This window comes from Cervus canadensis, chromosome 25, assembly GCF_019320065.1.
Source record: "Cervus canadensis isolate Bull #8, Minnesota chromosome 25, ASM1932006v1, whole genome shotgun sequence".
Classification (NCBI taxonomy): domain Eukaryota; kingdom Metazoa; phylum Chordata; class Mammalia; order Artiodactyla; family Cervidae; genus Cervus; species Cervus canadensis.
Genome location: NC_057410.1, coordinates 28,839,306 through 28,866,198, shown reverse-complemented (window position 1 = coordinate 28,866,198; position 26,893 = coordinate 28,839,306). Strand labels below are relative to the sequence as shown.

General features: G+C 40.5%; 1 protein-coding gene and 1 non-coding gene across 3 annotated transcripts; one reads left to right on the top strand and one right to left on the bottom strand.

Moving 5' to 3' along the window:
- On the bottom strand, positions 1-23,414 carry EIF4B (eukaryotic translation initiation factor 4B). 2 transcript variants are annotated; one of them, XM_043446490.1, is made up of 15 exons: positions 23,260-23,414; positions 16,388-16,525; positions 15,234-15,442; positions 13,738-13,854; positions 12,486-12,540; positions 11,709-11,843; positions 8,842-8,979; positions 8,582-8,755; positions 6,157-6,385; positions 5,046-5,158; positions 4,059-4,272; positions 3,483-3,538; positions 2,810-2,915; positions 2,476-2,548; positions 1-2,103 (listed from the first exon to the last, which is right to left on the bottom strand). In XM_043446490.1, exons 1-15 carry the CDS (start codon positions 23,270-23,272, stop codon positions 2,026-2,028), a joined length of 1,848 nt encoding a protein of 615 aa, XP_043302425.1. In that variant the 5' UTR covers positions 23,273-23,414; the 3' UTR covers positions 1-2,025. The 2 variants fall into 2 exon arrangements, with proteins under 2 accessions (XP_043302425.1, XP_043302426.1); XM_043446491.1 differs by having other exon boundaries at positions 5,061-5,158.
- Positions 19,860-19,966, top strand: LOC122427908. Its single transcript, XR_006265599.1, has one exon. It is a non-coding gene; the product is annotated as a U6 spliceosomal RNA (small nuclear RNA).
- Positions 23,415-26,893: the final 3,479 nt, after the last annotated feature.

Sequence of the window (26,893 nt, the reverse complement as noted above, 5' to 3'; positions counted from 1 at the left end):
TGAACTTTAAAGATCAGATTTATTTGGAGAAAACAATAAACCCCAAAACCCAAAGGATGGGATTTTACATCTCAAGACATCTCCCAGGTATTAAGTCTACAGATTACAAATCATTTTCATAGAAGATATTTTTGTACAAATTTTACATGTGATGAGGAGCGGGTCATAAATCCCTGTCTGTTTTAACAGGGTGGCAGAGTAGAGGAACGGGGGAAAAAACAGCTTTTTTGTATACATCTATTTGGAAGGAGTAGACATGAAGAGGGCAAACCCTACCTTTTCAACATCTATAGCAAATGGTTTAAAAAAATACCCTCTCAACCTTGGGTATCTCTAAAAGCCACTTCCTAGCTACTAGCCACTCCAAGCCAATTATTTAAAGTTACTTCACTTGGTATGTCCTTTATGTCCACTGGGTAAATGATGCATTACACTCACTGCTGCAGCACTCATAAACCAACACCCTGCAAGGTTGGACAGGGTCTAACCTAGGACTGATGGGAAAAAAAGCTTGCAAATAAAAGAGACCAAGGTGTCTTTTCTCTGTAGGTACCAATACTGCCCATAAGGACCCCATCTATTGAGCTGATAGTACCAAGGTGCACATAAAAGCAGGCAAGTAAAGCTGTTGTGTTGCAAGAGAAGAACCTTGTTAAATTGTTCTCCATTATCATTCATTCTGGCAAGGAATGCTAAAAAAATAAAAAGAACCAACCCACCCCCCCACATTGGTCTAGGCCACATTATAAACCCAAACATTTGTGTGGGATTTCAGTGCAGAGATGGAAACTTTTTCAAAAAGCACACCCCCCAACACCAATCAAGGTTGTAAGAAAGGTTTCCAATTTAATTTCCATTCACCCCAATGTGGATGAGTGGCCACACTCACCACCTAAGACTGGTAATTCTGAAGTTTTCTGAGGTGCAAAAGGGGTCAAAGCAGCAGGAGCAGGAATAGCTGAAGGGAAGGAGTGAGACTCAAGACATGAAGGAGCCAAGAATTGCTTAAGAAAGGCAGTAGTGATTCCTCATTAGACAGCTCCCAGGGGGCTCTAGAGGATGCCTAGGAGATCAAGAGTGTGACCGAAGTCCAAGTCTGTGGGAAGGGAACAGGAAAGACTAGCACAAGGAACCTAAGATGATGACAAAGTCTGAATTTTTAAAACTTCAAGATTTCAACAGAATGTGGATTTATTTGAACTTTCAGAAGGGATAGTGTTTAAGAAAGGGTGAAACCAGGACACAAAAAGATTTGGGAATTCCCACGAACCCTAAGTGCTTCCTGCTCCAGGAAGTAAACCATTCATGTGTTTACTGGAGGTCATATACCATTTTCTCTATTACTGGTGCAAGATAATTCACCAAGCCCCCAACCTTCTTTTCAAACCACGATTTCCCCATTTATTTTGGTCACCAAACAGTCCTATTCTTCAGTGGCCTGTAGACTCACTTCCACCTACCCCCCTGGGGGGTACAAATGAAGGAACTCCCCATAGGCTGGCCCCAGTAACTCAGAACTAAATGAGAGGAGGGGCTGGCAGCCTCCTGGAGACTAAACCTACCTTGCCGAGGATGGAGAATTTATTCAGATAATATTTGAGAATTCATGTATGCCACAACAGGATAGTAAGAATTAAAGGTAGGAACCTCACTCTTCCTTATACCTGTCTACTGCCCAACTAGATTCCAGACACTGCATCACTGTCACTGCATTTTGCTAAACGGAGGCCCCTAGGCACTAATCACACAGGCAATTGCATGTGTCATAAAAACACACCACAACTTTTCCATTAAAAGCTGTACGTCTCTTTCTCTGGCTACACTGGTGATTCTCCTGTTAGTTCAATACTTTAAAGGCTGCAGCAGCATGCAAAAGAATTTCATTTTGTGTTTTTTTAAAAAAAAGTTAAGAAAGGTCTCCAGGAGATGGTGAGTTTTATTTTGTCTTGTCTGGATAGAGGTTTGATTTGCTCTCGAATGTTCCAGGGTGGAGAGAGACTAGGAGAAAGCACAGAATGCAGAGGTCTATTCGGTGTAATCTCCCTCATTTTCATCTTCACCATCAATGGCGAGAGCAGCATATTTGCTTGCAGAACTGAACTTCTGTAACAGACAAGATAGATAAGGCCTTGAACTCTCACAGCAAAACCCAAGGACCAGGATACTGCGGCAGATGGGAGGTGGATGTCCAGACCACACCCACTCATTTGCTTATCGGGCTTTTCTGATGGAGCTGTAGCTGGGGAGAGTTGATTGGAGGCAGGTGTGTTCTTATGGAAGGCATACATCACCTTTTATCTTGAAGAGGGGATCAGAGTAGTGAAAGGTAGAATGAAGGAAAAAAGCTAGCCTAAGCTTTTTTCACTATTTCAAACAAGCAGCAATACCCACTATCAACCACTCTATTTGCAGCATGTACAGAATTTCAGTGGTGAAAGTGGGTCACAGGAAGTTGAGGAAGTCTTTGACACTCACCGAGGCTGGATTTTCTTCAGCTTTCTTTGGCTCAGGTGCAGATCTGGAGTCGTGATCCTTTTTGCCATCTTTCCTGCAGAGACAGAAATACCTTTAGGAGAGGACTCTCCCAACACCCACAAACAGTTTTCAGATACTGATAGGCACATCCAGTCAACAATTTTGGCTATCTGGACTTTTTGGAATTTCTAGATTCTCAGAATTGTAACTGACTATACTGGCTGACTTTAACAGGTTCACAGTGGGAACTGGCAATGCTTGAAGAACTTAATTACAAAGAGACAGCTATCTAGCATCAGGTCAGAGATTAGAAATGAAGAAAGGACATGCATACCTGTCTGACTCCTTCCAGTGGTCTTTGTTCCCTCCATCTCCCGGACCACGGCTGGAGTTCCCACTTTGGCCTTTTGGGGCACTTACCCCATCTATTTTATTTTCATCTGTTTGAGGGGCACAAAAATAAATGGAAGTCAAGGAAAATAAACACTCCCACTCTCAGGTTTCCCTTAAGCTGAAGAGAAGTGTGCCCAAAGGTACTGAGGGAAATGAAAACTACCTCTGATCTAGACTTCGTTCCTAAGCCCTTCTTCCATGTCCTCTGTATCAGTCACACACCCTAAATAAGATCCACTAAAAATTTCCGCTGTGTGGTTAACGCCATCATGAAAAGCAAAGTGGAAATAAGGACTATGACGCCGTGTAGTGACCTTGGCCTTGCAGATGGCGACATTTCTAATCTGGACCAAGCATGTCAATTTCCTCTCCACCCCCTTTTCTTTCCCTTTTCAAAGAAATGTTCTATCAGGAAAGGGCAGGGCTCAACGTTTTCTCCAAACAAGCCACTCCTGCCCTCTACTGGCAAGAAAAGGCAGACAACCAACTTTTAACAACAACAAAAAAGGTGCAAAATACAATCAAGTTCAGTATTTTCCAGTTCCTCTATTTTTTTTTTTTTTTAAATTTAGGTCTCTATCTTGGCAAATGGCCTACTTCCCTCTTGGCCTTACCTTTCCTTGATGATCCCTCCTCAGATGGTTGAGCTGGAACTACTTTCCCTCCACCACTAGAAAGAAAACATGTAATCACATTCATCAGCTTATCTTAGGAAAGGAACAGAAATGTCTATGTCAAGTGCAGTAAGTCTTACAGAAAAATAAAAACACAAACTTAATGTTTTTAAACATTATGGGAAAAGACAACAATTAGAGCAATTATGTGAACTTGACCAAGTGTCACATCCTTAGAATCATCATAGTCATGTTAGGTTAATCTTATCCCTCTACTTTACAAATAAGAATCCTAAGACTAAGGGAAGTGACGTGACCCCCAAGGCCATAATGAGGCACTTGAGGGTTCTGATTTATAGTGTGTGCAGACTGAGTCACCAAAGTGATGTCAACCAGCTAGCAAACCTCCAGAAAACTGAACCACCGGCACACCACAGAATTTGCACTATGAGAGCCAAGATGGCAGAACTTATCAGATGCCATAAGGCCAGCACCCCAGAGGGCACCTTCCACCATGAGAAAACAGCACTGAAGAGTCTATAGCCAACCAACTGCCATGTTTCCAAGCTGACTCACCTTGTAGGGGACTGCTGCTCTGTGTCTGAGCTCTGAGATCGAGCAGGAGGGTTAGAACTTCGCTTCACCCAAGCATTCTCCTTTGGTGGAGGGGCTGGCATTACCTTTAGAGGCTGTTCAGGTTTGGGAGGCTTAGAAGTTGGAGACTGACAGTCTTCCTCTTTATTGGGGGTTTCATTTTCTAGAGACTTCTCACTCTCTCTTCTTCGTGCATCTGTGAGGTCAGAATAGGAAATTCAAAGCATCAGAAAAAAGGGCTTATTGATAATAATCTATTAGAACCTGAAGAGTGGAAAATGGTCCACATCCAAGTATACTGCTTTCCATCATTCTTCTTAAACACAGAGCTGAATTTGGCTCCCCACAGATAAAAATAGTATTGTTTTTTCCTTAGATTATAAACTTTTTTGTTCTCAGTGTTAAAATGTTAGTACTTGATACACATGTAGAAACACTCACAACAAAAAGTGATACAAGACTTTGGACTCCACCCCTAGTACACTGGATGAAAATGTCTGTCATTGCAGGGGACACGGATCTGATTTCTGGTCTTGGAAGAGTCCACATTCCGTGGAGAAACAGCCTGTGTGCCACAACTACCAAAGCCCATCATCTAAAGCCTGGGCTCCGCAACGAGAAGTCTTTATGCATCATAACTGGAGAGCAGCCCCCTCTCTCCACAACTAGAGAAAGCCCACCTGCAGCAATGAAGACCCAGCACAACAACAACAAAGTGACACAAGAACCTAAGATGAGGGGACAAACCCAACAGTCAAGTGTACTTTTCAGTGGGAGGCTATTAAACTGATCAACTAAGTCACTTCTGGTACCCATTTCCCAGATTTTTTCAGAGCAGATATGAAAGTCAGACCAATCCATGATAACTCAAATAAAGAGTCCATGACTAAATTTCATATTCCAAAGTCTGTGCATAATTTGGCTATGGATATGTTAGGTTATGGAAAAGGGCAATAATGAAATACCCACCCTGGTCTGACTTACTTCTGCCAGATGTGGCTGAGGTCCCAGTCTGTGATGACTCACTTCCTGTCCTCGATCGTTCCCGTTCCTGAGTTTCTTCACTTCGCCAGCTTGGGTGTCTGTATAAAAGAGATTTAACAAAATACATCACGTCCGGCTCAGTGATGGCTACCTTGGACCCATGCTGACCCCTCAAGAACTATCACTTTATAAGTTTTATCGTGTTGGCTTTATCTGTGGGTGTATAACCTGTCTTTCTTGCTCAAACCATTTCAAAGTGGCAGACATTTAACACACTTGGGTTCTAAATACAAGTATCACTTGCTTCAAAGTTACCTTTATGCCACTTTACTTTTACAAAAAGACCCATATATGCTGCTGCTACTGGAAAGAAATCCTGAGGATTCTGCTTTTATAAAAAACATGAAAAGTGAAAACAGTTCAGTGTTGGTTTTGCAGCAAGCTTTTTATCTGTTAGCAAAACGTGTCCTAAAATAATTGCTTCTTTGATTTACACCATTTTGGCTTATAAAAAGTTTTGTAGGAATGCTCTACTTTTGGACATCGGGGAAAACCTGTACTTCACCAAGTGTTGGTTAGGGTTAAGAACATTCTTCTACAGAATCTGTAACTCTGTGCTCCCTTACTGACAACACAATTCTGCCAATCAATCAAAAAACCAGGTCTAGTTTTATCAGACTATTATAACTAGAAAATAATTTACAGCCTATACTTAGTACGAGTGAAAACATTCTTTCTACTCCATCTCCAATAACTTGAAAAGAAGTAAATCCATTCACCTCACTTTGGTTGGATTTTACTCTATACACTAAGGCAGGGTTTGGCAATTTTTTTTCTTAAAGGTCAGCCAAAATTTGCAGGCGCTTGGCCCAGGAGGCCTTTTGAAAATCATGAGGGACAGGCCACAACTCTTCCCTAACTAAAGAAACTGTCTCACTCACTGCCACTTGGCAACTTCCACCCATGAGCACTAAATGCTAGTAAGTGACAACCAGGAACACTCACACAAATTTCCCAAGAGTCCTAGAGATACAATGCCCCCATTAAGAATCATGGGCTTCATGGATGGGAAACCCGTCACTGAAGATCACCTCACCTCTCCCGAGGCCGTCGCTCTAGTTTTGGCTCATCCAGCTGACGCTGCAGTTTCTCTTGTTCCTTCTGTAGCCGCTCTTCTACTTCTCGTTCTCTAGCAGCTGTGTCTACAGGCTTTGCCCCTCCAAAGATAGAGGCTGCCCGACTGGACTGGGAGGTGCTAGCGGAGGAATCATCTTCCTTAGGAGTACTCCGAGGCTTTAGGTTCAGTTTGGGTCTTTGGGGGGGACCTAAGTTAAATAAAACTCTTAAGTAATAGTTTTTGGAAATCGCTAGAAGCTGATGGCTAAAAGTCAGATTGCCAGACATATCTCTTATGAAATGCTATTTAGTATTCAGATTAAAGAGTGGCTAGCCAATCCAACAAAGGTAAGGAGGCAGATCATTAAACTGATCATTTACCATGATTACTATCATCTGGGGGGATTTTGAACTATGATAAGATATTGGATGAAAGTATCTTATTAAAATATGTGGTGTGGAAGATGAATCATTTTAGTAGGTTAAGAAGAACTTGTAACACTATGCTGGGGAAGACTCCAGCTCTTGTATTCTTTATCTGTGTATAATATATAAATTTGACAGGGATTCATAGGGAAAAGCATGCAACAGTGAACACCACAATGTCAACTCTAAAGGGGTCTGGTTTCTTCCTGGATCCAAGCTGTCAGAATAATTCAAGATAAACCTGAGTGCTTCAAGGAGATTGTGTTTCTCAAAAATCAGTGTTTATCCTAAACATTTCAAACATACAAAAGACATAAAAGATATAAAGAAAGCTCGTGTACATCAACCACCCGACTTAAAACATTGCAAAAATTTCCACAGCCTTCCCTGGTAACATGCTTAGCCATGTTGTCTTCTCCAAACTACTATGCTCAATTTGCTATTTATCCTTCTCATGCATGTCTTTATTATTTTTGTACATATTTATGTATTTGCAAACAAAGAGAGTACTGTGTAGCAAAATTTAAATTTTCTATAAAGGTTTTACATTAGTAGTTTATGTAACTTTTAAGGTAACATTTTTCATCTGTATAACTCAAGGGGCCATAACCAATGTGAATAGGATACAACGGGTCAGAAATAAGAACTCATTGAAGTCACACACCTAATAGAGGGTGGACCAAAAAATGAAACCCACATTATTGAAGCAACTCCACTACTCCTCCCACTGTGGTACACAGTGTCCCCTTCTTCCTCCTTTGATAATTTCATTTACCTACTCAACAAATAACCTGAACACTTATATTTCAGATACTGTATCAACAGCAGGAGTATGAAGAGGCAGAGCAGTGAAGGCCTTTGTCTATGTCAGAGGTACAAAAGGGTATGTTTCAGGCCATCAAGAGACAAAAAAGGGTTTTAGAATAATAATAATAACCTAATTAGATATTGTTCCAGAAAGACAACCCAAACCAATGTGAAAATAGAGGGAAATGTTAATAACATGGGCACAGCAACCATGTCTGAACAGTGACAGTGGCAGTGACCCTGGAGGAAAGGGGGCAGATCCTAGGAGTTGGGGGTGATGGGCGGGTGGAAATCAACTACTGGGAGAGGAGACAACATGAAAAGCAAAGGTCAGTAGTTAACGAAGGTTGCATCTGAGCCTCTACTTTTCAAAGTGGAGACATTACTTGTACCTCTACCACATTGAATACTTACTAATCATCAACTCTAGGTGTGCTAAATAGAATTACAGAGAAGAATTCTGGACCAGATACATTACTTAAATTTTAATTTTGGCTGTACCACATTCGGAATCTCAGTTCCCCAACCAGGGACTGAACCCAAGCCAGGACAATGAAAGCCCAGAATCCTAACCACTAGGCCATTAGCGAGCTCCCGGATATAGTATTTTTAAAATGACATCACTGAAGTCAGAACGACAAATGGTGGCCATTTACAATACTTTTTGGGAGGTAGAGTTGTAACAACACATTTTATATAAGTGATCATGAAATTAGGGGCATTAATTTTACAATAGGTACACTGACATCTTAACATTAATGAATGAATACCAACCATTTGGTATATTGGCATTGAAATAAGCAACACCTGGTTTTTAACCCATACTGCCTACCAATTACTGGCTGTAAGACTGTGACTGAGTTTCATTTCTTCACTTGAAAAGTGGGGCTAAAACAGCCTATTTTAAGTGAGACCTTACTATAAGAGTCTAGCAAATGGTTTTTTCCTTTTTTGTCTATTCAATTAAATTTTAATCTATATGCTAAGAGAGGTTAGAACTAGACTTTATTTTCATCATGTTCATTTTAATCTAATGCTCTTTCTATCCTGTTCTGATGCATTTTTCTCTTTTAACTATGTGCAGATTCTGTTTGTGCCCATTAACTGGAAATTTTCAACCAGTTACTCCTCTACTTGTAACGCTCCATCAAGCAAGCAGACAAGATGATTACCTCTATCATCCCGCCTATAATCATCCCGAGAGTAATCATCTCTGGAGCTCCAGGACCGGTCATCTCGTCTGTCGTATCTGTCTTCGTAGCGGTCCCCGCCTCCTCTGTAGTCATCATCCCTACGGTACCCGCTACCGAACGCTCTTCTGCCACTGCCTATCCTGGAATCGTAGCCTGTAAACAGATCCCAAATTGTAATCATCACACTGGAGGGAAGAAGGAAGCTCTTGAAGACCATTTCATTTGTATTTTATAATGACCTCTGTCATAGTCTCTGCCACCTCGGTCATCATAGCGATCTCGGCCCCCGTATCGATCCATGTCCCGGCGTGGGCCATCACGGTAACTGTCCCGATACCCATCACGATATCGGTCTGAATCGTAACGATCTCGATACTCTAGAGAAGAAGAGAGACAGGTAACATCATTCCTTTTTCTTTGACACTACTAATAGAAAGAAACATGACAGCCCATTAGGTCAGTTTGGTTTCGAGCTCATATTCGCTGAGGTGTCTGTTTTTATTAACAACAAAAATATTATATCCAAGGCAGAATAATTTGTATTAAATTAAGTTTTCTCGATAGTTATTTTTAAAAAGTTCTCTAGTGATTCAATAAATGTTCCTGGGGTAACAATTTAGGGATCGAACCCAGATCTCCCGCACTGTAGGTGGAACGCTTTACCGACAGAGCTACCAGAGAAGTCTTGGGGTAACAATTTAGGAGGAAGTTAGGGGAGAGATAAATATACAGTGGTCCCGCCTTATCTGTGGTTTAGCTTTTTGAAGTTTCAGTTACCTGTGGTCAACTACAGCCAAAATTTTTTAATGGAAAATTCCAGAAATACACAATTCTTAAGTTTTAAAATGTAACAGCAATGTGCGCTGTTCTGAATAGCATGGATGAAATCTTATGCTCTCTTCCTCCAACCTGTCCAGGATACAAATCATCCCTTTTGTCCAGCGTACCCACACAGTATAGTACAGTAAGATATACTTTGAGAGACAACACATTCATGTAACTTTTATTACAGTATACTGTTACAATTGTTCTATTTTATTATTATTATTGTTAATCTCTAGTATACCTAATTTATAAATTAAACTTCATAGCTATGTATGTATAGGAACAACACAGAGTAACACATGGGATTCAGTAATATCCAAGGTTTCAGGCATCCATGTGGGGGTGGTGGTATCTTGAAATATATCCCCACAGATATGGGGGGGAGGAGACATGGACGGCTGTATAGTCCATAATAAACTTCCAGGATCAACGATTTAAATATTAAATAACGTAAGCACAAAACACCAGAAGAAAATATAACTGCAATCTTTCCCACTTGATATCAAAGAATCAAAGACTACTTAAAAGTTTAGCATGGAGGGAACTCTCAGCTGGTCCAGTGGTTAGGGCTCCAAGCTTTCACAGTAAGAGGCATGGGTTTGATCCCTGGTTAGGGAAACAAGATGCCAAAAGCCATGTGGTGTGGTGGTGGGGAAAACAAAAATTTGGCATGGAAAAATAATGACATATACCACAAATCAAAATGAGAAAAATATATGCAACATATGACAATCGGTTAATTAAAACACTTCAACATCTCAATATGAACCAATTAATTAAAAAATGAAACAGCCAACTTAAAAGACGTTTTGAGTTTACTTGAGTAGATCAAAGATAGATATTATTTTTATGACAGCTTCATTTTATTTATTTTTTGACAGCTTCATTTTAAACAATGGTTTCATTTTGCAAAGGTCATCATTTTGTCTACATGAACATTCATCCACAGGTAGTTTAGATTTTATAAACGAAGGGGCTTCCCTGACAGTCCAGTGGCTAAGACTGCGCTTCCAACGCAGGGGGGGCACATGTTCAATCCTTAGATGGGGAACTAAGATCCCACATACCTTGTGGCATGGGCAAAATAAAGTAAATAAACAAACTTTATAAATTATAAACTTGCACTGAGAGAGCAGGGATCCACAGTGACGAAAAGTAGCACAGGAGTTATGCTATTATAAGACAGCATATTCTGGAAATATACAAAACATTTAGCATAATACTTTGCCCCACTCCCAAGGTGTCTTTTATGGGCTACTGGCTTGGGACAGGGGTGTCTACCCTTTGTGGCACAGTGCGGGACCTACCTCTACCACATTGGCAGGGCTAACTTTGGGGCCCTGGCCTAGTCTTTCCTTGTTATTATCCATCTTACTTTCTCTAAATTTAATATCTGAGGTGAGAAAATTGTCATGTTCCTGGGACCCCTTGGGCTGATTGTCTACTTTTCCTTTCAAGAGCCATTTCCCCTTGTTAATAATAGAACCTCTTGCATAGATACTGAAGTAAAAGTGCCTAAGTAGTTCTCCCAAGGCTCTGTTGAGTCACAGACTTGATCTAAAAATCAGATACAAACATGACTCTGTCTTTCTACATCTTAACTATGTCAAGGAGGACTCTGTCAATATTTTACATGTTTATTTCAGTTTCAAAATTTAAAAAGTAGCATGTTACAAATGTAGTGAAAGAATTCCCTCCACCCTCTATCCATAATCATGAGGGTGGTTACGTTACCATGCACTTATCTTTACAAACTTACGTGTTTACACTACATGATACTGCTCTAAAATTCCTCCACATTTTTGCTTTTCTTCCTCACTGTAACAGGTTTCGGAAACGCCCTGGTGGTCTATTGGTGAGGACTCAGCACTTTCACTGCCGGGATCCTGGGTTCAATTACTAGTCAGGAGGATTAGGATCCCATAAGCCATGAAGCTCGGCCACACTAAACAAGTTTTGAATTTTATCCCTGTCATCACATGTATGTTATGCTATCAAGCAGTCCATTATATCAACAAACCACTACTTAGTCATCTCTAAATTACACATTTTATTTGCATCTCTCCCCTGTTAAAATAATGTCCAGAAAAAAAAAAAAAAAAATGTCCAGAGAGCAGTATTTTATGTTTTGTTCACTGCTATATCCTGAGCCCACAAAAGTACGTGGTGTATGGGTAGACATCTAGGATTTTTTTTGAAGGTAATGAATTTTCTGTTATTTGTCTAATTACAAAACACCCTCAGAACACAGAAGAAACTAACTGGATGAAAATGAACTTACTGTCTCCAAAGCTATCATCACCCCTTCTAGGCGGGTAGTCATCAAAGCTATCTGCAGCAGGACGGGCCCTCCAGTCGGTATCTGTTTTGTCAGAATCACGATTTCTATCTCGGCCAAAAGAACGATCATCCCTGTCTACGGATATATCAAATAAAAAAACCACAGGTTAGCTCACAAAAACTGTTGCCAAGTATTTTTCGCACGTGTAGACAACCCCTACTGCCTCACACACGACACCTGCTTATACCACAGCGTTGTCATGAAGTCATCCCACCCCTGTTAGTGTACTCTTCAACTCAACCAAATGACTTCCTTCCTCACATTCATTCCTACTGGTTTAATGCTTACCTGTCTCATTGTCTATATAGGCCAGGAGCCTCTAAAATACACGTGAATCGGGCTCCCTTGGTGTCCAGAGTGCTAGGTATGTAATTTATTTAGTATATATTTAATGTTCATGTAAGCCAATCAGGGTTTCTCAGTCTCAACACAACTAACATTCTGGGTTGGACAATTCTTTGTTGTGGGGGCCATCATACACACTATAGAACAGTCCCGGGATTCTTTTAGATGTCAGCCCTCCCCACACTTGTGGCTACCCAAATGTCTCCCAATACTGACAAATGTCCCCTGTGAAGCAAAACCACCCTCAGCCAACAATTACTGATTGAGATTAAGGTAGGCCTCCACTAAAAATTTCTGGGGAAGGGCACCTCTGGTTTGTCATCCTAGGACCAGACGAAACAACACTTGAACACGTTCAGTCAGCTTTCTCACCTTTATCCTGTGCTTGATCAGCAACGTCCACTCGAATTCTCCTGTTACCTAGAGACTGAGAGCATAGGACCATATTAACCAACCTTTTGCCCCATTATGCACAAATCCCATGAGTGACCTTGAACGTCTGGGCATAGCAGAAGCACTGGGGGAAGGAAGATAAAGGAAAAACACTGTAATCTAGCCAACACTACAATCTGTTGGCTAAAGAATCCTCTATAAAGACTCGAATATAAAATAACCTCGTAGAATTAACATTTAAGTTGGGCTTAAATAAATGTCAGCTCAATTATCTTACTATTTTTATAAAGTCAAATCTCACAGAATAGATTTAACTTTTTAACTATCACAGGCAATTTATTAAGTATAATCCTTTTACATTATAGTCAATTCAGCAAACTTCAGACAATAACAGTTGTATGGTATCCTTTTCTTATCCAGACTGAGAAGTTAAAAATTAGCAATGTTAATGAAACCTAAAAGTGACATGAAAAGAAAAACTTCCAACAACTTTTGTTTTTCATATATTAATATTTAACTAAATACACAAATAAAATATTTTAGGAGGAGTTGCTTTCAATCACGTCCAATGTCAGATTTGGACCACAGAATAATGCCACAAATGTCATTGGAAATTGCCTTCTCAATAAAGAGACGTTTCTGGAATTTAAAAAAGAGCCTTTTTTTCCTTCCCAGATATAATCAGTTTGATTTCTAAAGTTACTAGAGGTAAAAAAGCAGTTCCTAGATTAGAAACTTTTTATCACTAATAAGCAACTAACTGATTTAATATTCCTGCTTGGGCAAGCCCAACTAATCCATACATGGCCTTAAATAACTGAGCACAATTAGATTTAATCTCCATTCCCCTTCATGTATTAACAACTGAATTTTCTCTCCCTACTGAACCTCTGGTGTGTCTAGGTAGGAAAACATCTACAGGCAATAGTAAAAAAGCAGGACTGAATGTTTACTGTCATTCCTAGGAGCAAGTATTGATACAAATGACATTTTAGAAATGTTTCTGAGCTCTCTTAAAATTATTACTAGGCCCTGCTGAACTTGCTGAAGGGAAGTGTAACTTGCTAGATATTGAAAGTTAACTGGAATACTGATAAATAATCCAGGCTTTTCTTTGTAGATATTGTGGGAATCTCTGAAATAGCTAAAGACCCAGACTGAAAAATAATCAGTTTGAGAAACTTAAGAGTTGTTAGCTCCCAGCCCTTAACCCCACCCTTATTTTATTTACCTCTTCGTTGAGGCTCAGGGCACTGAGCAAGGAATCCAGGTCCTCAAACTCAGCATAACCAAAACCTTTTAACCTCTCAGGATTGCTGGGTTCACGCGGTAAACGCACCGCACTGATCTAAAGAAGAAATAAGAAATAGTTCCCAAATTCAATGTCCTTGTTCACTTGCCTTCTTTTTTTTGACACTGTGTATGCAATGGATTTCTCTGAATATACAAGAACCTAGATGTCTCCAGGAGGAAAACTGGTACAGAGGGATACAAGAGAGACTTCACTATATACCTTGTTAAAATCTTTTCAACTTGAACAGTATGAATTTAACCTTTAAAAAACTTGAACAAGTTCAGTGTATTCCTTGTACTCCTGACTTCTGCCTCATTTTGTATTTCTAAGTTGTTTTTCAATTAAGAGGAATTGCCTATTTCACAATTAATTGATTTTCAATTTTTCTCTCAGAAATTAGACTCAGTTTTTGCCAAAAGCTTTTCTGGGCAGTATATGACAAGCTGACTTATCTGAGAAACATTATTTACTGTTTTCACATATTTATAGCTTGACTGAATCAAACACTGGATTGTGAACTCTCACCATCCTTACCCTCTCTGCCAAATTCTGAGATGATAAAGCACCAGATCATACTTCTAACTACTTTCTTGTCACCTTTTGTGTCTGTTTTCTAACCCTTATTATTTCTTCACTTCTCTAACACTGTGCATATATTCAAGTTATCTTTTGCATCACTGATTTGATACTTTATTCTGGGCTTCTGAGATATGGATTTTGTTAGTTGCTTTCAAATTCTATTTTGACTCCACTCATGAGTAGAGCAGGAAAAGGAACGAAATAAAAGGGAATACAGATGTCTTCTTATTGGCAAAGACTCTGGAGAAAAACCCAATAGAATTGGAAATTATTACTCCTTCCACTTTTGAAATCTTAAGTATTTTTTCATCAAAGTTTGGAAAAAGGACTTCTAGGTACCTCATATTTTGTCTTGGAAACTTTCAGATCAGTGTTTTCAAACATCTTGCCTTAAGCTTTTTAAGCAAGCCTGTGAATTCCATTATATGTGAACAGATTCTGTTAATATAAACTACATATCTGCTCAGTTAAATGTATTCATATAAAATATTAAACGTAGTCTTAAATGTAGTTTTGCTATAAGCCTGTATGTCATTAACAGAATAGCTGAGTTCAGAGAAACTGTCTTCCCACTTTTCAACATTCAACTGGGTATGTCACCTTTAAGTTTCTTAATAAGAAGGGTATATGTTCTTGACAGATTCTCCCTGTATCAATATGGCATTAAATTGTCGATAAGACTGTCCAAACGAGAAAATTCTCAGCCAGAGGGCCTAAATGCCACTTAATTATATACTGATTTTTTTTTCTAAGTCTATATATAACCTCAGAACTTTTCTCAACATAGGAATTCAAGAGACAGTCACTATTCTACCCTCCCTATCTAGTTCATTACCTAAATCCTTCACACTTACATTTAATCCTCTAAAGAATTCCTTAATGGAGTCTTCTGTCACATCATAGGGCAGGTTCCCTAGAAAAGCAGTGTAGGGTGGAGATTTGGGAAGACGGCTCCGGTCGATATTGGGTTCCCGAGCAGCCCGTGGAGCAGTGGGCAGGATGGAACGGTCAATTGGAGGTGCCCGATACACATCATCATCATTACTATGCCAAGTGGTTGAAACTACGGTAGAAAAGTAGACATTAAACAACAGAAGAAACTTCCCTTAGTACCACTGTAGAATAAGAGGACCTACACGAAGTGCCAATTTTATTCCACCTTAGCTTTGTAGTCATCTTGTGAGCTCGTTCCCCATTTTACACAAAAGGAAACTAAGATTTTGGGAAGGTTTTGTAACTTGCCTACCAAGGTCACAGATGATAGCCCAGCAGGATGGTAATCCTAATGGAGCTAGGAGATACTGTCCCTACGGTACTGCCCATGAGTTTGTACCTCAGGTATCAACACTTATAGAAGGTACAATCTAGATGAAATTTCTTAATACAAAAATAGGTCACAAAAGAAAAAGTATTTTTCAGTTTGCAATGAAGGCTTTTAGACAAAAATGATGGGTGATCAGACTTGTCAGGCCCAATGACTTTATAGCTCCTGCCTGTTGCCAGCTATTCTGCGAAGGCACAGAACTTCTTCAAATATTTTCCCACCATAATTACTATTCCTATTCCTTTCCCTCAGACCATTTTTGTTTACTCAGGAACACCATGCCTTCATACTAAACAAATTATTCCTTGACTGTTAAGTATAAACAGCTTATAGATTATATTGCCATCTTACTTTATGAGGACATCACAGAATTTTAGACCTAAAATGAAATCATCTAGTCCTTACTTTCCAAATGAAGAAAACAAGGCTTAAAAGGACAGTATCCTGACAAAACTCTATTACTGTAACAGCCAGAATTGGCACTAAGCCCTCTTGAATCACCACTTTAGTCCCTATTTCAAACTCACAGCCTTAACCTATTTTGTTATGTACAAATACATAAACATAAGATTTCAGGTTCTACAAAATTAGTACGCTTCTTCCAAATTGCAAGTGTGAAGCATTATTATGGGATATATCTTGTTCAGAAACTCCAGGCATGATGGATAACAGAAGGAAACGCACCATCCCCTTCCAGATCGTCTGTTTCATCAGCCCAGCTGACTGGTTTGGGGACATAGGTGCTGCCTCCACCAGTCCCTCCATCCTCAGCCAGAAAGTCTGTTAGGGAGATAGTCTTCCCCTTCTTATTCTTCTTTTTCGCTGTTTCAAAAAAAAAAGAGAAAGATTATTCATCAATACTTGGGTCTTTACAGAATTGTACACTGCACTATTGTTAAATGTACTTATAAGAAAACAACAAAAAAGGCCCATCAAAGGTTTAGATTGTGGTACATTTATACGAAAGAATTCCATGCAGATATAAAGGAGAAAACCCAATGAGAAGTGAAAAGTAAAATGGGGGGGGGGGGGGGCAAACTTTTATTTCCTACTACATTCTCTTGTGTATCATTTGAGATTTTTAATTTAACTATTTGTGTTTAAGAAAGGTTACTACATTCATTGCTCCCGGGACACAAAGAAACAAAACAAAATCTCTGCTCTAATATTCTGACACTCCTTCCCTACCTTAACACCACATATGAAAATGAGATATTATACTAAAGGAAAAACATAAGAAATCCCTGAGAACCAGCAATTTACTGTTTTCCCCAGTTATGAAATCTTTAGGAACCCTGACCATGGTGCTCTAACTCTCCAATCCTTAGAACTTCTTCTCAGATGGCACCAGTCAGCAGCTAATGCAGAAGAGCTGAAAGGACTAACTGAAGTTCTAGAATTGGCCCTTCAGAGCAGCTGTGACATGGCTAAGGAAAACAAAAGCAAAATCCCCAAAAAACCATGACAAGCAGCTCTGTTGTAACAAAGATCAGTTTCATGCCTTTTATAATGATGAGTCCCTTCTCCATGTTCCAATTCTCAACAAACTTTCAATTTTCAATCCAAAATGATGAAGAGTCTGTAACTCGATGCACCATTTGCTTAACTGAACGAAGGCCGTTCTCTCACCTGGTACTTACCTTTCCTTTAAAATACAACTCTCAGGAACTAAAGACCTGTTTGCTATGAATGTTATGAACCTTCTGGACACAAAATGAACCTCAAGAATTATGGTCTCAATGCACAAAACAGACAAACTTGGCTACAATTATATAGGGAAAATATGGTCTTGAATGTGAAGTTTTCATGTGTCTCTAAAGTGACTTAATAGTAACCCTATTCCAAAACTCATTTATGATCATCAGGTTATACTGTGGCTCTATCCTATGCTTTGAAAGAAAGTAGCTATGCAGTTTGATAATACTGATACTGCTCCTAGCTCATATGTAAAGTCCTGGGGGAAATCTTAATTTGAATAAGACATAAAACATACCTTTGTGGTAGAATGATAGTGTATAGGCTTATTTTAGTTGTTCAATTAAAAAGTAAGTGGGACTTGTATGATGCTAGCTAGAGAGCTTTACCCTTCATGGGGCTTCACGATCTGTCTGGTCATTGAGAAAATAAAAATAGAACTGGTAGTCAGTCCATTCAATGAGGTAAAGCCCAACATGAGAATAATAGTTTGATAGAGGTATCGCTTTTCCCCCTTTGCTTTACATACAAATCTAATGCCAAAACAGCACAAGCTGGAAAACCAATCTGTCTTTTGTTTGATTTTGGCGTAAATCAATTTTCTATATCAGGTTTTCTCAATTATCACCCCTTGACTCTTGACAAACTAATCTCACATTCTCCTTTAACGTCATTTAAAATTTCAAAATAGTGTGTCCAAAAAAGAAAATTAAAACACCATTTTAGAATGTCTTTTCAAACGATACATATCCCTTTCCCCTCTGATTCTGTGACTGGCCCCTCCAAAAACTTCTGGCTGAGAAATCACTGTTGGATGATGATAGCCTTCATATAAAGACAAACTAAAACTCTTCCTCAAGACCTCTAAATTCTTTAAATCTAGCAGCAGCACTGACTCAATCATAATATAAGCAGCAGATTAACAGAACAAGCCTTTAAAAAAGTGAAATTAACAAACCTAGATGCTCTCTCCACTCTGTTTTATTCTAATAATTGAGAAACAATGTTATTTAAATCCTTCATGCACCTCTTGCTCCTGCAATATCTATGTCCATTCCATGTTTAGGACTTCAACGATGTTCTCTTTTTTATTAAGTAAAGCATCCTTTAATGCTCCAGCAGTATCAAACCCTTGACACAGTGACTGAGCCGATCCAACTCTTAAATGTCTTTAAGTTTTTTGTGAATTGGTGAAAGTTCAACCATATAATAAAACACATCCCAATTATTTAAGACCAAATCCACTTGGACAAGAAAAAAAACACAAGTCCCAGAAGTTTTATTAAACCCTCTAACTGCCTGCTTGCCTCATCACAATTGTAATTTACTAACTAAATACTAGGTACTTGTGAAGCTCTTTATATACTCATCTAGTTAAGCTTTGTTATGATAGGTATAAAAATAAATACTACAACTGATCAGCTTAACTCTTTCTCAATTTCTGCCCTGCTGGCTGACATTTTAGGTTGGGTAATCCTTTGTTTGGGGGGAGGGCAGGGAGACACTGTACCATGTATTGTATACTCAACAGCAATCTCCAAACCTAGACTTAGTGTCCTGGGTGGGAGAGACAAAATTGCCCATGGTTGAGAACCAGTGTTCTAAGTGGTATTTTCACATCAATAAATAAGTAGACAAACAAAAGGACATGCTAGCCCTATACAAAGCACATTAGCAGAAAAGTGACTACAGTAAGCCAAATCTTCAGGATTATCAGGCTGATCGAAAGTAAAATTGCTTTCTTTAGTTTTTTCTTGGAATGTTTTCCTGTTCTAACTCCACTGTATTAGTAATAAAAGCTCCAACTGACATATACTGGAGTGGTAAAATCTATGGACAAACTGTTAGTTCTTTAAATAAAACAGCAGACACCTTAAAGTACTTTAAGCAATAAAAGCTTATTTGTTGTACAATGCAGCCCTACTTCTCCCTCTTAAACTAGTATCTCTTATTCAGGAAGAAGAATTTACATAGTTTTTAATAATTAAATGAGGCATTGTTTCTTGGAAAAATTAAGTTCTTGGACTTCCTTGGTGGTACATTGGAAAAGAATCTGTCTGCCAATGCAGGGGACATGGGTTCAATCCCTGGTTCAGGAAGATCCCACACTGCCACTGAGCAACTGAGCCTGTGTGTCACAACTACTGAGCCTGCGCTCTAGAGCCAGTGAGCTGCAACTACTTAAGCCCACACACCTAGAGCCTGTGCTCTGCAATGAGACCTGTGAACCGCAACTAGAGAAAGCCCTCACAGCAATGAAGACCCAATGCAGCCAACAACAACGACAAAAAAAGCAATCTGCCCAAATACCAGAGTGCCTAGAACTAGACTTATTTACTGCTGTTTAGAGCACAGCACGAAAAGAGGTTTCATAGAGTGTGGCACAGTATCATAACATTAAGAGTCCTCGACCTTTACTGTGCTACTGTTTAGCAGAGCAGAGAATAAAGACCGAGTCAGGGTGCTCGCTTCGGCAGCACATATACTAAAACTGGAATGATACAGAGAAGATTAGCATGGCCCCTGCACAAGGATGACACGCAAATTCGTGAAGCGTTCCATATTTAAAAAGAAGACTGAGTCAGGATCAACAAGCTTCACCATCTTGCTCATGCTAAGTCATGTCCAACTCTTTGCAACGTCATGGGCTGTAGCCTGCCAGGTTCCTCTGTCCATGGGATTTTCCACGCAAGAATACTGGAGTGGGTTGCCATTTCCCTCTCCAAGGGATCTTCCTGAACCCGGGATTGAACCTGCATCTCCAGCATTAGCAGGCTGATTTTTTTTTTTTTTTTAAACCACTGAGCCACCTGGGAACCACCTTGACCCCTATTGTTATGGGATCTCTTTGTTCAACTTCATCTTGACACAGTTTGAGGAAAATGCCACAATGTTTTCTCCTTACCTCTCCACACATACTCAATTTTGATCACACATGGACCACAGCAATATCCGATACAAATCTAAGAAACTGACTTTGGTTGAGTGCACTTATAAATGTACATACACATATTTAACTACAACCAACCAGTTAAAACAAGAATACCCCAAATTCCAAAGTTAATCCCTTTCCCCATGATCTGGAAAACAAGTTTTAGGATGTTTTGCGACGAATACAATGTAGTAGGTTATTCTATCTCAAGGATACATACATGGTATGTGACTTACACCTTAAGATTCTCTGAAAAGTATACTTTCTTTAAAAGTGACATTACTTAGAAATACAATGTTTTACCTTGATACTTCTCTTTATATTTGTACTTGAATTTTCATAAGACATTTTAACCTTGACCTTCTCTGAATCTAGGTACCTTACTACCAGAATAACATACATATGGTACAGGAAGGCATATGAAGATAGGTAATACATGAACCGCATATAATAGCAACCAGTGAAACCATTTTTAACTATAGGGGTCAGCACTATGAAAACCACCATTGGACACTATCTTACGATAAAAAAACAATCAAACAAGATGCCACATACAATGGCATTCTGAAGTGTTATGCAAATGAAAGGTCTTGTGTGCACACAGGTACACAATCCCAAAGCAGTCATCTCACAAACTGTTAACCCGTGTCAAATACATTTGATCCCCTATAGGTAAGGACACAGATCCAATAGTTAGCTTTGGGACAACTTCAGTTCTTGAAGGTCAATAATGGGTCACAATGGATACTGTATTATTGCAAAGAATTTTTTAGTTTCATTTAAAAGTAAAAGGGAGGGGATATATGTACAGTTATAGCTGTTTCACCTGTGTACAGCAGAAACCAACACATCATAAAGCACTTTTCCTCTAATTAAAAGAAAAGTAAAAGAGGCCTGTTAAGTTTTATCATGTATTTTCACAAAGAAAATATAAGATGTTTTTTCAGGGGCCATCAAGAAGTATACTGAAAATACATTAATTTTACAGACCCATTAATACAGTGGCTCTGTATTAATAGAATGGGTGTATACCCATTATACACCAAATCAATACGATGGAAAAGGTCCAAAAGTGGGCCCTTACACATAGTACACAAGCTGAAAGATTCATGTAACTGAATTAAAGGAGATGAGGGCTTCCACTCAGGTAGAGTGAAAGAAGAGACCTCACTAAGCACATCTGTTTTACCAGTCTGGACTTGACTTAACTTTGCAAAATGAACACAATGCTATCAGTGTCTTCTACCTCTAAAAAAATTCCACACAAGTTATACAGAAAGGGAATACAGGCTTTTCACTAACTATGACACTAAGACATCAAGATGACAAATTCAGGCCAAAGTACTTCAGATGAAGCTCCTGGGCAGCATCCAAAACTTATATGACGACACAGAAACCAACCTTGTTAGTCCCAGGTTGATAATGGAGAAGAATGATAAATTTCAAAGATTTTGACCTTATTCTGCCATCTGCATACAGTGACCTCAAACAAGTAATTTTCATCTTCCTCAGACAGAACATAACCAACATCTGCATTATCTCAAAGAACATCAAATTAGACAACACACAGAAAAGTGCCAGGTCAATTGTCAAGTACTACACTAGTAAAAGATATGCTCAACTGCACCTCAATTCCCTCAACATTTTCCAAAGACATACATCTCTATGTAACAGAGAAGAGAAATTCTTGGTGAGAAATGAGTGTTCAGAGATAAATTGTTCAACAAATGTTTTGTAAAATGCAGGCTCATGCCAGGGAGGAGAGATCATATCCCCCATTCTAAAATCACTGTTAACAAAATGCTGGCACAACTCTCTACTAAGTCCATCAGAAGTGCAAGCAGACTTACATGAAAGTGATATTTCCTCTCAAATTCTAAACAAGAAATCAACTCCAGCCACTAGTATTCTTCTAAAAGCAACTCCTAGCAGTTGTGCAGTTACCTTAAAAAAAAAAAAAAAAAAAAAAAAGGCCCTACCCCACTACTGGGGCTATCAAAGCTCAACCAAAACGGAAGCTGTCAAGGGCTCTGATCTTGGTCACCACTGGATCTCCAACATCTAGAACCCATGCCTGACAAATACACAGTTCACGCTCAAGTAAAACTGTGTTGACTGAGTAAGAAAAAGTCTAGAAGAAATCTAGGTCTCCACCCTGCTTCCTCTCCTGCAACACGTGGGCGCACCACACCGGGTTCCCCACTCCCGTCTAATTCTAGTAGCGCCAACCTCCAAACCTAACCCATTTACCCTTGGAAGAACATACGGGCCGGATCACACTCTAGAAGGGGAAGAGCAAAAAGTGGAAGGACCTAAAGAGAAAGTAACACAGGCGCGTAAAACCTTCCCATCTGGGCTCTCGCGCGTGCTTTTCAGGCGCGCCAGTCTCCAGTACCCTAGGCTTTCCGACCGCGCACGCGCACCGCCGCCTTCCTCCGCCCCACCAGCGACTCGCGCTCGGGTTCTAACTGCTCCCCTTTTATTCCCTGCCCCCACTCCCGTCCGCAACGGCCTCGCGCCTTGGAGACCTAGTTCAGAGTGCACCCGTCCGCGCGCCAACCGCCTCCTTCCTTCCTCCACGCTTTCACGCGGGCACAGTGCTTCACGTCTATGAGATGGCCTACATCTCCCGCTGATCTTTCTGCGGCTCCTCCTCACTCCAACTCAAGCCAGAGTCTACCATTACTCCCCAATCCAACCTCGCGCAGATGGGGTGAAAAGGGTGTGAGGGGGGAGGGGAAGGTGTCCTTCCCCTCCCCCCAAACATCCCGAGGCAATAACCTAACATGGCCCAGCCGCCAGCCTGCCGCAGCCCCAAAATCCAAAGGGAAGAGGTGCCGCCCACCCCCCGACTCCAAAGAATCAGTGGATCAGGCTCGGAGAGTCGCTTCGGAGCCTGGTCCTTGGCCGCGCTCGGCCGCTCACTCACCTGAGGCCGCCATGTTGGGAGAGGGAGAGAGAACGCAAAGGACCCGGATGAGGCGGTCACGTGATTATAGCGAGCGCGTCGGGCTAGGAGACGCGAAACTGAGAGGGGGCGGGGAATTGAGGAGGGACACAGGAGGCGGGGCGGCGCTCCTCTAGGTTCGTAAAGCAGCGCGAGGAGGTGACGCGGCATCCGACTGGAAGACCTGCGCGACATGTGGCCAAAGGGGTGGAGCCTGCACTGTCGCGAAACCCCTCACGCTTTACGTAGGGCGACGGGCGGACGAGGGGCAGGTCTCTGAGCCTGGGGCGGGGTCTCCTGATCCCCAGGCTTCCTGCCAGTGCGGTAAACGGAAGGGGTGGCGCCGCGCTGTCAAGTTCCACCTCTCAGGCACAGATTGGAGGCCGGCTGGAATCCAGAATGGGCGTGCCACAATTGGTTTCCTGGGGAGATTCTGAGTTTCTTTGTAAATTGCTTTTTGTTAAAGCAAAATAAACCCACCATTCTGCTTAAGGATGGTTTTAATTGGGGATGTTTAGAAGGAAAAGACGGAGAAGGCAATGGCAACTCACTCCAGTGTTCTTGCCTGGAGAATCCCAGGGACAGAGGACCCTGGTAGGCTACAGTCCATGGGGTCGCACAGAGTCGGACACGACTGACGCGACTTAGCAGCAGCAGCAGCAGAAGGGAAAGAAAGTAACATTCATCACTTACTTGCCATGATCTTTTACTAAAAGTCTTTTAATCCTTCGTCTTCTAAACTAAATTCAGTCAAACTCAGGCCCTTAGGATTTAACACTCAGGCCCTTAGGATTTAACATTCTAATGCTATCTGCGCTTCCTCTTGTTGTCAAGTCTTGTCAGACTCTTTGGGACCCGGTGGACTGTAGCCCGCCAGTCTCCTCTGTCCATGGAATTTCCCAGGCAAGAATATTGGAGTAGGTTGGCATTTCCTTCTCCAAGGGGTCTTCCCCATCCAGGGATGGAATCCACGTCTCCTGCATGGGAAGAACGATCTTTTACCAATGAGCCACCAGGGAAACCCCATAGGTAGTAGTTCATTTAAGGAAAACTCGCTTTGTGCTCCTACCACGTGTCAGGCGCTTTTACTGGCATATTGGGTACAACTGGGGAACAAAACTGCCCCAAAGGATGTTATATAGTTCAGTGAGGGAAAGACAGACAATAAGCAGTAATTAAGTGAAATATTAGAAATGTTAAGCACTCTACAGGTAATTAAGGTAATTTGATAAAACTGATTTTGTGCAACTTAAATTGCATGGTCAGGGAAGGCCTCTGAGGAAGTGACATGTAAACTGAGATCTCAGTTACAGAGAGCCAACCCCCTAAAGAACTAGATCAAATGCTCCAGGACAGGAACATGTTGGCAAGTTGGAGTCTGAGTTTGTTGGGGGGGGGGGAGGGGGAGTGGTAAAAGATGAGGTTTGAGAAATATGTTGCGGTTGGATCATGTGAGACTCTGTGAATCAGGTTTAGGAGTTTGGATTTTATTCCAAGTGGATTGGGAAAGCATGGAAAGATTTTATGCAGGGGAGTGTGAGGACTTGAAATAGTTTGTGAAGGGTTACTTAGTATCTTGATGTGGGTGATGGTTACATAAGTGTATATTTATATACATCAGATTGTACACTCAAGAATTGTGCACTTAGTGTATAGACATCATACTTTAAACAACAGTGATGACAACAACAGGATTACTCAGTTTACTGAATGGAGAGTGGGTTATACACCTGCTAATGGAAGAGAAGGATCAGTTAAAAGGTTCTTGGTGCCAGGACCTCATAATGTCTTCATGGACCCTAGGCACTTTTGCCTTCATAGGCCCTTTTCTCCTTTCTTTTTTTCCCCCTTTTCTCCTTTAAAACAGTATTAACATTATTGGCTGCACTGGGTCTTCCTTGCGGCATGTAGGCTTTCTCTAGTTGCAGAGCATGGGCTGAATTGCCCCATGGCATGTGGGATCTTAGTTCCCCAACCAGGGATTGAACCTGTGCCGCCTACATTGGAAGGAGGATTCTTAGCCACTGGACCACCAGGGAAGTCCTAATATTAAAATTAGTATTTTATGATTGTCCTGGTATAAAAACCAACATATTGATAAAATATATTTTCTTTGACCTAAACGTTTATTTTTTCTTACAATTTAAAAATAAGCTAAAATGTTTTTGTGGGGCCCTTAAAGCATGGTGGCGTCCAGGCAGTGTGTCTACTGTGCTTGCTGAATAAGCCAACCCTGACTGCTGTCATCCTGGTGAGAGAAGCTGGTGCTTTAGACATGAGTGTAGAAATGGAAAGAGATGGATGCAGATTTTGGAAGTGGACTAGATGTAAAAGGGCACCGGAGAAGGAACTCTCCCAAGTTTTTGGCATGAACACTTAGGTGATGCCATGCCTTTAGTCTCTTTTCTCAGAAAGTTGTTAGGGAATTCTGTAAAGAAGAGAGCCTGAATTCTGCTGTTGACTTTACCCAAACCGCTGACTGGTCATTGAAGCATGAATGCATGAACAGTTCAGCTGAGGAAAGCAAAAAAATTGAACTGAGATCTGAGCTGATGTCTGCCTCATGTGAGAAAGAGAGTTGGTAGTTTGGGTCCAACCAGTTTAAATGCTTGCTAAAATGAAAACATAAACATTTTTGGAGGATACATTTGTCCCCTGTTCCTCCTGTAGGAAATTTCCACAAATTTAGTGGCTTAAAAAAGATAAATTTATTCTTGTACAACTCTGGGTCAGAAGCCTGAAATAGGTTTCACTGAGCTAAAATGAAAGTGTTGGCAAGACTGCATTCCTTCTGGAGGTTCTATGGGAGATTCTGTTTCCTTGCCTTTTTTCTACCTTCTATATAACTGGCCGTGTTCCTTGGCTCATGGTCCACTTACTCTGTTTTCAAAGCCAGAAACGTTGGGTTGAATCCTTCTTGTATTGATCAGTTTGATTCTGACTTTTCTTTCTGCCACCCTCTTTCACTTTTAAGGACCCCTGTGATACAGTTGGGTCCACCTGGACAATCCAGTATAGCCTTCTTATTTTAGGTCTTCCAGTGTGCGCCATAATTCCATCTGCAGCCATAACTCCCTTTTGCCAGGTAATATAACATATTCACAGGTTCCAGAGGTTTGGATGTGGACATCTATTTCTTTGACTGCACTGGGTTTTAGTTGCAGCTGGAGGGATCTTTTAGTTTTGGGAACTCTTAGTTGTGGCATGCCTCAGAAGGACATAACAGAATCTAGAGTCTTCAAAACATAATATACATGATGTACGTGAATCAAAGTTGTTCAACATGTGAAGAAGATGGAAAATGGGACGACATGACAACAGAGACCAACCCTGAGATGAACCAGATGTTGAAATGATCAGACAAAGACTTTAATGCAGCTATTATAACAGTGCTCAATGAATTAAAATAAAATATGCTCGTAATGAGTGAAAAGGTAGGAAATTTCAGCAGAGACATAGAAAATATGAAAAGAACCAAGTGGACATTTTATTTTTTTCTTTTTCCAAGTGGACATTTTACAATAAAAAGTACGTCTGAAATAAATTTCATGGATGACATTACAAGCAGAATAGAGATGATAGGAAAGAGTCTCTATACTTGAAGGTAGATCAATGG

Excerpts from the sequence above, each read along its gene's own strand:
- EIF4B (XM_043446490.1), bottom strand. Across the intron at positions 2,916-3,482 it reads GGAGGGATCATCAAGGAAAG|ATGAAAATAAAATAGATGGG; the intron begins GTAAGGCCAAGA and ends CCCCTCAAACAG. Across the intron at positions 2,104-2,475 it reads CTGAAGAAAATCCAGCCTCG|AAGTTCAGTTCTGCAAGCAA; the intron begins GTGAGTGTCAAA and ends TGTCTGTTACAG.